Below are 12,613 nucleotides of genomic sequence, written 5' to 3' on the forward strand. Positions count from 1 at the left end.
ACAAACAGTCGTGGATTGAAAATAACCAATTTATTTGTTTTGTTTTATTTTGTTTTGTTTGAGGGATTTTTTTGTTTTGTTTGAGGGATTATTATTAGGCGTGTGGAGTAAGGAAACTTGCCTAAGGTTTCACCCTGCCTGGAATTGAACCCAGGTATCTCGCTTGCAAGGCGACACTGTGACACTGCATAATAGTGTACTTACTATAATGTCTTGGAGATGTAAATGCAAAAGTCAGCATTTGTCAAAGAATTAACTCAAGAAACCCCACATGATTTGGTAAATTATTGCAGATGGACTTCAAAAGCTCAATTACAGTATTTGATAGGAGACGTGTTTCAATGGAGAGAATGGAAACAAAGGAAGGAAAATGAGAATAGGGTGAGAAACACTGCAATAACGGTAAATGATTAATTGAATAATAAACATATGTGGCATTTATCTTGTTACCACAATCAATAATCATTACACATTTACACCATAAGTGATTTTCATTAGATTTTATATATGCATGAAAGGGGCAGAGAGCATTCTTCAGAAAGTAAGTTGGACAACCTGTCCTTGGATGATTGAGAGATTCCAGAAAGGTGTCAGTGCTCTGACATCCCTGAGCACTTTTATTGAATAATACTAACTGCAAGTAATTACATTCTTTAAATTGTAGAGGTTTGGTCATCCATCTTAACTGTGGTTGTAAAAAAAATACTTAATAAACCAAATACAGTATTGATTTCATGAGAAAATTACCTTTGAAAAACTTTGGAAAATAACCTTGCTAATACTTTTGCATGTATTTTGCCTTCACTTTTTTTAAAAAAAACTTTGTTTTTTTTACCATTTTAGTTTATTTGGAGAATATTATCAGTTTTCCATATTTATTATAGAGAACAAGTGGAGTCACTCAAGTAGCAACAAGCAAGTGCTATAAACAAATTGACCATTGTCAAACAGCTGAGAAATCTACAGCTAATACATTTATTTGGTTTCTGTCACCCAAATATATTTCAGAAGAAACTAATATTGACAAGAACCTGAATGACCTGAGTTACTGATTGTGCTTGGCAATTTTAATTCCCTGATTTGTTCCTTAGGCACCGAAAAGTGGTCAGAAAAGTCTGTTGTGTTGCTGTAAACCTAAATGGAAAATATTATTAACTAAAAATGCAACAAATTTGAACTACAAATTTATTGCTACATTCGCTTTGTAGCCAGAAAAATCTCCATGATTGCCCTTTGCTAAGAAAGCTCCAGGCTGCATTTTCCTGCCTGTATGTTTGTGAGTTTTAATCTGACAATAGCAACAAAACTATAGCTACTGGCAGGTTTCAGATTTCTCCCACTTTTCATAACCTTCAATGAGCAGGAACCATTAAGGTTCAGGGGAGGGACTTTTGATTTCATTGTGCAGCAGTGAAAAGCAAATGCTGCCAAGCCAACTTCCTCTGAAATTCCACACACAGCCTCAGGACAAAAGACTTAAAATGCCAAAGGTGAGGTGCACGATTCCACAACAATAAGAAGGATCACATTAAACTCATTCTTCTCTTGCACCTTAGATCCTGGACCAAAAATAAACACTTGCTTGCGTCCAGACCCTAAAATCTCCAACAACCAAAATAACTTACTAGAATGAGCAGCTGACAACTGCAGGCCTACGCTAGTCCATTACTACAATTCCCAAATAATTTCAGGGAGAATTGAGAAGGATGTCAGTGGCACCTCAAGTCAAGATGTTGCTATATGTTCACCCACATTATTGTATCATCAGCACTAGGAGTCTGAAGTCTGAATGAAGATCGGCAGCTCACAGAACCGTCTCCGAGCATGTCAACCCTTTCTCCACCATGGCACACGTGTAACTTGCAGTCACATGTGAGAAAAAAGAAATCCCCGAGACAGGAAACCTATTCTACATTCGGGCCCAGCAGCTGGTCACTGAGTTTAGTATCAGATCAGGATTTTCTCATATCACCGGTAATTCAACACTACCTCCATACCTGCCACACTGAGGTTAATGGTATGCCGAGTGACCTTCCACCTCAACCCATTGTATCCACTATTGAATAAGCTGCGTTCCAGAATGGATGATAGGCAACACAATCCTTCAGGTTCAGATACAGGCTAAAACCCCCAAGGAACATTGTAACATAAATCATTTTTAGAACAATGCAGGTTCCATACGAACATCTTTGTTTCGTCAACTGTGGAATCACAAATGAGAAAAAGTCAAACTCTCGAGAAGGTTTTGTTTGGTACAAGCTTACAAGCAAAAATACTGATATTTCCAAACAACAAATACACCGTTTCACATTCAGTACTCTCCTGTAATTCCTCCATCTGACAAAAATACAAGATTTAGTGTCAGCGGAGTAGGAGCTGGCCATGACTGAAACTTGTTTTAGATAAATATCTCTAAGTCACAAGAGTGTGACTTCCTTGACAATGGTGAAGCCTAAAATCATGTTCTGCTTCCTACATGTTCAGTTAATTTTAATTCAACTAGTTAACATGCCATCACTTCTATGAGCTTTAACCTTATTAAAAACACATGTGCAACTTCAACAAAATCCAAATAAATTACAGTATATTCCACTTGTTACCACTAGTTTAGTCATTTTATCAGACATGACTTATCGCATCAAGATACACTTTGACTATTCTTTTTAGCATTTGTTCCACTCCCCTGGCTCCCTGTCACAGAGCGGATCGACGTCAAGATCCTCACTCTAGTGTTTAAATACCTCCATTAATTGGCACCCCCCTTTAATAATAATTATATAATAATCCTTGCATTTGGTATAGCGCTTTTCACGTCTTCCAGATGTCTCAAAGCGCTTCACAGAATAGACTGTAAAGTGAATTGACTGTATATTTGTGGGCGAAACGCGTCAGCCAATTGCGCACAGCAGCGTCCCACAAACAGTCGTGGATTGAAATGACCAATTTATTATTATTTATTTAGGGATTATTATCAGGCTTTTTAATAATTTTTAATAGACAATAATAATAAATAATAAATAAAAATAATAATAAAATCTGGGCATTTGAAACATTTTCATCACTTTGTAAAATATGTGTGTGTGTGTGTGGGTGGGTGGGTGGGTGGGTGGAAGGGGGGGATACAAATGTTGCAATTGCTCAAATAAAATTCATACATCGAAAAAGTTCTGCCTCATCAAAAAATAGAGTTATTCAGTGTAAATTCAGATTCAGATAAACGCCTATCTCTCCGACCTTTCCCCACAGCAGTACCCGCTGCCTCTGCTCTACTGGGTCCGACCTCCTTAGAGTCCCCCAAATCTTCTGCTCCACCATCAGTGGCCGTGCCTTCAGCCACTACGTCCAGAAGCTTTGGAACTCCCTCCCTCAACCCCTTCACCTCGCCCACCTCTTTCCCCATTTTCAGGTCGCGCCTGAAGACCTTCCTCTTCGACTGTGGCTACGGTCACCTTCCCCCTCCTCCTGGCTCGGCCTCGAGCTCCACCATTGTTAACCGCTCCGAGACACCGCCCAGCGTGGAGGGCGCTATATAAATGCAAGTTGTTGTTGTTGTTGTTCAAATGTGCACTGACGGCATCATAATGCTTTCAAGTTTTCTCCATTCTAAATGTTAGGCTCACGACAAAGGTATATAAAATCCCAAACAGATTTTGGCCGTGATATGCATGACAAGCATAAACACTGATAAACCACCATTTTTTGATACTGTACAACAGAGTCTAATTTCAAACACCTTGTTCAGAAAGTGAAATATGAAGGCGAAACAAACAGACCGGCTGCAAATGAAAGGGCTGAAGTACTTACTACTGATTTCATACAAATAATCTATTAACAATAGACGCATATTCTCCTGTGCTGGACCTGACACAGATTTACTAACAGTGAGAGTGTGTGGATGTTATTTGTACAAATATTCATAAACGATAGTCCCTGCAGGCAGTCAATTAAACAATTGACTTTAACACTTAATTTAAAGGTTTTATTTATTAAGCATTCAAGCTCCAGCTGTAATTGAATTTAAACACCAAATCTATTAAACATGTTATTTATAGTCAGTCTACACCTTCATATTAATATAGTTTCACAAATCAAAATTGATGAGAAAGCCGTTCTCTGCCTCACTATCAATATCTTTGTTCAAAGAGCAGGGGCTCTAATGAAATGTTTGAACAGTATAGTGTGTAACAGACTTCAAAGCTACCATTTGCCATTAACTTTCTTACACAGCTGATATGCTGTAATATAATCAAATTGATTTACGACACTCACTACAAACTGGAAGAGTTTTAGTTCCTGCAAATATAATTTAAATGAGTTTAGAGAAAATTTATGAAGGATATTAATTTGATAGCCCTCCATTCCAAGTCACTTTTGATAGAAGCTAAGCAACTGCTTCACAGGTCCTTTTTGTAGATTAACAATTTCATAGTTCACTGCATCGTACATTGTAAAGGATAGTTTAACCCATACACTGCTGAAAACATATTTACATCCCAGGCATGTTCGCTCTGTGAGCAGACAATGTGTTAATTTTTTTTAAACCAGTTTAAAATTTCCTCCTTCAGGCATAAAAATTGCGCGGGAAATCGACAGGGTCAATATATGTTGCGGCTTTGTCAGTTATCGATATTAATCCATTCACTGGCTGTTTAAAAAAAGGTAAAATAAATTTTAATTAAAGACAGGAGAAAGAAAAAAAACAGAAGGAAAAAAAAGCATGATAGGACAAACAGCTGATTTTTTGAAAAGCTTTCATTTCAATTACAATTCTGTGTTTACATAAATTTTAATAGCGTGTGTTAATTTACTGATAATAAAGAAACACTAATGTTTGAGTACTATGTTTTCAGTAGTCTTTATCATCATAGTATGTGATCTGAATATTACAGGGATAGGAGTTTCTGTAAACCTGCTGTGAGTTTAAAAGTTGAAATATTTTAATGTGGTGACCTGCAAAATTATCAGTCAAAGTGAAAAGGCTTTTCTTTTAGATTTTAGATTTTCAGCATCTGCATTATTTCGCCTTTTGAGGCTTTTTTTTTATTTATGCGCTATCAAAAATTACAAAGATTCTCAAGAACAAATTTTCTGTTTTAATCCTTTAGGGAATTTTTCTATTTTCTGTAAAAGTAATCATCAGTCTGCTCCTTGCAATTTCATTGTTTAAAAATTTTGCAGAATACAAATTGTGTTCTGTCGCAACTCGCTAAGTTGGAATGCAAAATCAACCTCTGCCTAATGCTATTGTCAAGGCAGCCTAATTCCCTGTGGAAGTACAATGGTTCGCATTTAATATGGTGATCCAGAGGTGAAGAAATGGTGACAAAACACAGTTACATTGCAATCAAATATTTTAGAAACTGCATCTAATCAACAAAGAAGCTAGGGCCCACAAGGTCATTTTTATGAAACAAGAGAAACATGGGCCCTATCTTACCAACAGGTGTAACCTGAGTTAATGTGCTATGCAGAAGTTTAGGCCACCCTCTACACTGCACTCACCACGCTGATTAGACAGTCAAAGCTGCCTCAATTTAACAGTTCTGATCAAGTCCCTATGAGAACAATGAATCAGTTTCCGAACATAATTCTGAATGTATTATAAAGAGAGATAGTTCAATGTCAGTGTTCGCCAGGGTTCCCTTGTTCCTACGGTTTATGCAGTAAAACTACTTCTCAGATGTTACTTGTGAGTTATTTGGGGTTTTACATCCCCCTGCAGTGATATCATGAATGAGCAACAGAGCTCTACATAACTCATTCATGATATCATTGCAAGGAAACTTTTGACATGAAATACTCACGGGGAACAGCCTCTGCCCTGAAGTTTTACAGCATAAAAGCCTGCAGCACTGAGAAATACCAGCAACCTTTCCCATAAATATATCCACGTCCATTATTTACTTGGATCAACTCTTACTGCTGCTTTTGTTCCCAGTCAAGATACTTAATAAGTTCCACGTTTATTCCCACGTTTATTCCCATCAATTTCCACCTTTTGCCAGGCACATATTAATGTTTCCTGCTTCACTCTGTAAACCCTTTCTCATCGTCAATGAAGCACGACCATTCTTCTCTTAATTTCCATCGCTTGCTCACAGATTACTAAGCAAACATTAGTTCACATTTCTTTCCCATTCAAATTAGTTAGAACTTACTTGATCAACCATATTCTGTAAATCAACAGATCTAACTGTGAGATTATTGGATATCTTGTTATTTCCCCCTCTCTATTGCATTCTACATTCCAGGTTCTGTAACTATAAAATAAATAGGTATTTACTCATTTGCTTTGTCTTTTTGCGTATTGAATGTTGTGTTTTGCAATGTGCTTAGACAAACACTACATTTTTCAAAGAAATGCCATATTGCAATGTGGTTTCAAAATATGCTGATGACCTTGTTTCAAGGTATTAATCTTAACATTCCCAGCAACCGGAACACAAATGACAAGGGATAACTAAATACTAATATATAATTATAATCTTTTCAGCAGAATGGTGTAGCATTGTTACCTCACTCCATATAAATGCAACTCAAACATGCTCAACCATGGACAACTTTGTTAGACCAATTAAAGAAATTGAATCCACATGTGGCTAGAATTATAATGGCTAAAAGTAAAGGTTATCCCTGGGCAGAGTTGCTTACGACTACAAAGCATATTGCAAGATTTCAGTTTAGTTTTTATGAGGTGTCAAACTTCATTTGAAAAATCCAGCAGTTTCCCCCTCCCTACTTCAATTTCCCATGTGGGTTTTATGTATTGAGAACAGTATGATAGATTGTCACAAACTCAGCAGGATACTGAAATCTGGTCGAATTCAGAACCAGCTCAAGGCATATGTTGTCAACAATGGAAAATTTAGGCCATTCTGTTTCTTTTAAACCATTCACAAACATTACACTTTTAATATTGAATAAACTCTGAAAGTCATTTACATTTTTAGACTTGTTTGTCGACAGCTTTGTAAACTCGCTTCAGTTCAATCCACAAAAGTGAGAATCGTAAAACAAACAACAAAAGGGAAATTTCCTAAAGTATATAATCCCTAAACTCTTTATCTTGGGTTGTTTGATTACTACTAATTTCCTCGTTTGCATAAATTATATTTGAAATTAAAACTCCATTCAAGGTAATTAGCGCTTCACTGCAAGTTCTTTGTGATATTTAAACATGCGTTTAATATATCAATTAAGATAATTATTGGGGATGGATTTCATTTGAATAAGATAGACAGCTACTGTCCAGATATTGAAGGAGGGGAGCTTTGGACAGGTTTAATTGAATTCACATTTAAAGGAGGCTTATTTGATTTTGGGAAACTCACGCAATGGGTTTCGTACAAGACACCACCTGGTTAAAAAGACTGGAAAAAACGACAAGGTAAATTGAGAAGTAGATAGCAATGCCAAGCTTAGATTTAAAAGCTTTTAAATTGGGCTCCCCTGATGGCTCAATTGCTAAAGCAATTGCCTCATGTGAAAATGAGCAAAACAGATCATTTTAAATCCCGATTCAGCTGGAGTGGCAGAAAAGGTTCTCCAGTGCCTTCTGTTATTCATATCAAAACAAAAATTAATGTGTCGTGGTTTTCTAAAAATTTTCAAAAAATATTTGATATAGGAACGTTGTACAAGGCTTTTTCGAGCACAATTATTTTCCAGGACGATTTTGAAGTTTGTACAATTATAGTGTTTAAAAAAACGTTTGGCATCTTTCTGTATTAGGAACACATTTAGCCTTTGAACATAATCTACTCCATGCTCAGCATTTATTTTTTAAAAATGTAATTGATAAACTAGCCCAACAGTGAGTAAGAATTGATACTTAGCAACTCATGGAAAGCTACCCAATTCGTCCAATGGACACACATGGTTTATTCTAGGTTTTATTTACATTCTGAATGTATCAATTGTAGGAGGAAACAAATGTATATCCCTTAGATCTTCCAAAAAAGGAAGCTCTCAAAATGAATTATGACTTTTTTGACCTGTTCTTCTTTGATAGAAGTGGTATACTTGGCACTAACCCTTAAACAGCACCTAACTAATTAAAATAAGCAAAGAAAATAGATAATATCACTTTGCTTAGTAAACTATCTTGTTTGATTAATGTATTTATGGAAAAAATGAATTTTAACTTAAACTGGATTCGCTTTTACATTAACATTTATAATTGTGGTGAAAATATTTGGACAAACATTTCTGGACAAAAGTCATGAAACGTCAGCAAGAAGCACTTGCAGCAAATTTAGATTTCTCTCCACTTTGAAGTCAGTCCAAGTTCCTTTTAATTCAGTTACAAGGATCACTGGTGTGTGAAAACATTTCTTTCGTCATGAATGCTGAGCAGTTCATTTTTATTCAGAGGAGATTATGGTTTGTGAAGTAGGCATCTATCAAAGCGAGCTGTCATGCTCTCTGTTTGGAGATCTTTTCACTTTCTGTCATCTTCAACCCCCTATCCACTCCCCGACACATTCACAAAACCTTGCTTTGGTTGCTAAATGTTTCTTAACACTGATGCAGACCTGAGCCAGACAAATTCCCAAGCCAAGCATAAGTTATTCATACTTTAATAGTAACGTTAGCTGAAAGTGCTTAACACGAACCTTAAATGTTTTTGTTACACTATGCTGTATATTTATACTACCTGCAAACATTCATGGTCAAATACAACCATTTTAATAGGACACAATCGTGGAGAATTTAAAGCAACATTGCATGTGGTTATGTAGACAACATCCAATTAAACTCTTGCTGATTGAAATGCTCACTATACAAGTAATTAGCACTTTAAAACTAAGAATTACCTTTCATTCTTTCTAAAATGCAATCAATATGCAGAACGAGATACATGTCATCTGATTATTTGTGAAAAAATATATTATTTTATTTAAATAAGAAAGCAAAACAGATGGGTCAATAGATGCCACAGGTGAGCAGATGGTGACGGTATCTGTAATTAAAAATAATGACTGATCAAATGACTTGGAAGCTCAAAAGTAGTTGTAACAAGAGGCTTGCAAAAGGTCAGAACCAAGTCACTTGAACACACTTGCCACATTCAAATGCATTTCATCAATTCTCAACCAAGCTTGTGGATAGTGTTCCATTTTATAGAGTTATTGGGAGAATGGGGAACCTAGTTTACTAGGTTGGAAGAAGATTGACCATAGAGAAGTTGATACAGGCAAAGCACACGGAAAGCGGCAGAATGGCCCCAATTTTACATGTTCAATAATTCCTCATTTGTGTATCGGTGACTCTAACATGCCACGTGTCAAATTAAACATTAAGAAAATGATGCATGTCAAGGAAATAAAATAACTGTATGCACTTCTGAACACTGAACATAACCTAGGACCAACCAGACAGGAATACTAATAGCCTAAATAAAATAGGGCGCTTTCACTCTCAGCATTAACTGAAGCAATTTTGCTTGTGTCAGTCAGATAAAAATGTTAATAAATGGACCAAATTGAGCAGCACTGAATTAAATTGAATAAGTACTTCATGTTACCAGGCTTTCAATGCTCTAAGAATATATCTGTTCTGTAATGTCATTTATGTCCGTGCCTACAGATAACTTTCTCTTCACAACTTGTAGCTGAAATAAAAATTATTAATCTAACATGCATCAGTAAAAAAAAATCAAGTTACTGGATAAGAGAGAAACATTTTCTCTGGCAATATTCATTTATCATGTCTCCAAGGTGCCTGTTTGGGTACGATAACACGAAGAAGGGAACGTGAACATTTTTGTCGAATACTCTGTGAATTATGGAGACTAATAAATCAGTGGATTACATTTTCTGAAAAATTAAATAGATAGTTTCTATGGAAACTTTAATACCAAGTCAAACATCTCTGACCCAAAGGTATGCCTTAAGATTATTTGACCCTTGTGCTGTACTTCAGTAGAACATCATATTTGTTAAACTGCAATTTTTCTTATCACACAGCACCGTGGCATGATTTCTTTGGAATAAAGTAACCAAAGTAACCAAAGATATAGCTTCTGATGAACATTTGTATCTTTCATATAGCAAAGCAAAAACCCAGTTTACCCCACTCGAAGATAATTTTAATGTTATAAATCCGACATTAATAAAATGTTAATAATGTCATTTTTGGTAAAGCTTATACAGAAGGTACAAGGTTAATAATTAGTTTTTTTAAAATATGTGTGGAGTTATAAGCAGCAAATTAAAATATATGGATCCTTGTGTTATAGAACATAAAGTGCCATTGGGTTTGTATGGTTGTTTATACATGTTTGTGTGGTTGTTTATACATGTTTGTGTGGTTGTTTATACATGTCTGTGTGCTGATATTAATGAACTGCATGCAACACTGACAGATTTCAGTATTCTCCTCCACAATGCACTGCAGAATTTGTTTGCAGCTCTATTGTGGCGTAGGTAGAGATTGAGAAATCAATATTAAAAATCAGAACAGCCATATTGCCTTAAATTGAATGCCATCTGCAAATGTTTGAGCAGCTATACATATGTGATATGGGGGGATGGGTAGGTTCAGCTTTAGTGGGTCAGCTAATATACAGAACTGTTTGACACCATGGAAACAGTTTCCATAGAATTTCCATGCCAGCAGTTGAAGAGTTAACACAGTCATTGCATTGATCCCTTCAAATTAGCGGACCTGAAGACCAGTTAAATCAATATACAATTCTGATAAATGGACAGCTTTTGTGCATTACAAATGTACAGTTCCTTCGTGTAAATCGAATAATGAATTCTAGAGTCAGATTATTTAATAAACTTCACAGTTTACATCATGTAAATAGGCACTGGATTTTTGTTTATTTACACAGGGCCTGAATAACATAGAAGATAACCGATTCACAAGAATGTAATCCAATCAATGTGTTTAGAGGCTTTATAAACCATGACAGTGAAGTTTAAGTGGTTTGCCACCTGAATCCTGAGATTAGATTACACAGAAAGTATTTATTATTATGTAATAATATTATTAAGTGCTATCTGTCTAAGGGAGGGTGGGGTGGAATGTCTCTTTCTAAGTTCCCAACCCGAGGTTGCATTGCTGTCTGTGACCTAATTCTCAAGACCCGTTGCTCGGTCTGGCTTCCACTGCTACCTTGGCTGCTTGCCAGCCTGTCGGTATCTTTCTTGATGCAATAAAAAAAATAAAAAATGAGAATTCTGCCCCTTGTCATATGCAAGTGATAGCCATGACAATTCTGTCCAGCAGCGTAAATTACCAGTCTCCCTCGAGCAGTCCGAGTGACCCACACATATCATCTCCCGAGTATAAAATTATTCCATTTGATCAAAAGAGAACGATTAAATCTTAATCCTCAATATCTTCTGATCTCAATTTAAAATAAGTGTCAGTACTCAGGTGACAGGGACTGTCCAAAAAGTATGCAATAGTAACTGAGAATTATCAGCTCTGTGTGGGAGAAATACATATATATTATCTCCTGACCTTCCAGGAAAGATCTCTGGTTACCAACCTCCTGACCCCAAATTAACTCTGTGTCCTGCTTCAGGCAATTTAAAAGCCAGCAACCAAGTATTTCTCTCTATTTCCATGTAAGTATTCCCTGAAGGAAGGGGATCTCTAACTATAGGACGTGAGAGCAGGTTGCAGACAGACAAACAGACCCAGGAGGTGAATGCAAAACACATGCGCAGGTAGCTACAACTGGAGTTGACCGTCACCCCGCCACCAATTCAGTACAGAAAGAAAAGATAATTTTATGAAATAAGAAGTTGTCTTATTTCAATCAATACTCGTATTTCTTAAAGTCAATCTCATAGTCTACAACAAAGTGTTCAGTATATTTGTAACAGGTCACCATGTCTTCAGTGTTGATGATTCTGCCACATTTTATATGAGAATCTTACAGGATTTACCCTACTTCATGTCGTGACTGCATTTTGTAGGCGAAAATAGTAAGAGATAGAAGACACGAATTAGTGAATAAGCAAACTTCATACCTGATTTATGTGCTTCAGTTTGTCAATTATTTGGCTGATTACAGGTTCTGATCCTTTTACTTTGACTTCAGGATTGTTGGCTTGAGCTTTTACACCATATCCTACAACCTGATGACTGTATCTGAATTAAGGGTGAAAAGAAAATGTCAACTGTTTAGTTCAATTCTCTCATACTGAGGCAATTATTTACACTTAGATTGTGCCACATTGATGAATCAATGAAAGAATTACCTCTTTTGATTTAAGGATACACAAATGTTTACCTTTGGAAAAGAGTCTATTTGCATTTACATAGAACACCTCATTTTGAACAAATCTACCAATCCCACGATAAAAAAAGGAAAAGAACAGCTAGAAATGTTAACACTGTGCTCAGCATAGGTCCTGCCTGCTGATGCAATTTTTATCATGGTTACAAAAAAAAGTTGTTCTTTGTTTGTGATACATTTCACATTTGTACCCATCTCTGGAGCTAAAAGACGATCAGGCAAATGGAATGGAGTGATATAATGGACAAAACATTGTCACACAGTGTGCCATACAACATACTACATAAATTAAATATGAAGATTAAAAGGCAATGACATTGCTAAGTCATTACGTTGTGCAATTGCACACAACAC

General features: G+C 36.1%; 1 protein-coding gene across 1 annotated transcript in view; it reads right to left on the minus strand.

The window, feature by feature from the left end:
• The window catches only part of LOC103178026 (glypican-3), an 88,279-nt gene that overhangs the window by 14,247 nt on the left and 61,419 nt on the right, over positions 1-12,613 (minus strand). Inside the window, exon 6 of the mRNA XM_007892506.2 lies at positions 11,991-12,111. Coding sequence (XP_007890697.1) covers positions 11,991-12,111 — 121 coding nt within the window. The remainder of the gene's footprint in view (positions 1-11,990; positions 12,112-12,613) is intronic.

Source organism: Callorhinchus milii, unplaced genomic scaffold, assembly GCF_018977255.1.
Source record: "Callorhinchus milii isolate IMCB2004 unplaced genomic scaffold, IMCB_Cmil_1.0 Scaffold15, whole genome shotgun sequence".
In the NCBI taxonomy this organism is placed as follows: domain Eukaryota; kingdom Metazoa; phylum Chordata; class Chondrichthyes; order Chimaeriformes; family Callorhinchidae; genus Callorhinchus; species Callorhinchus milii.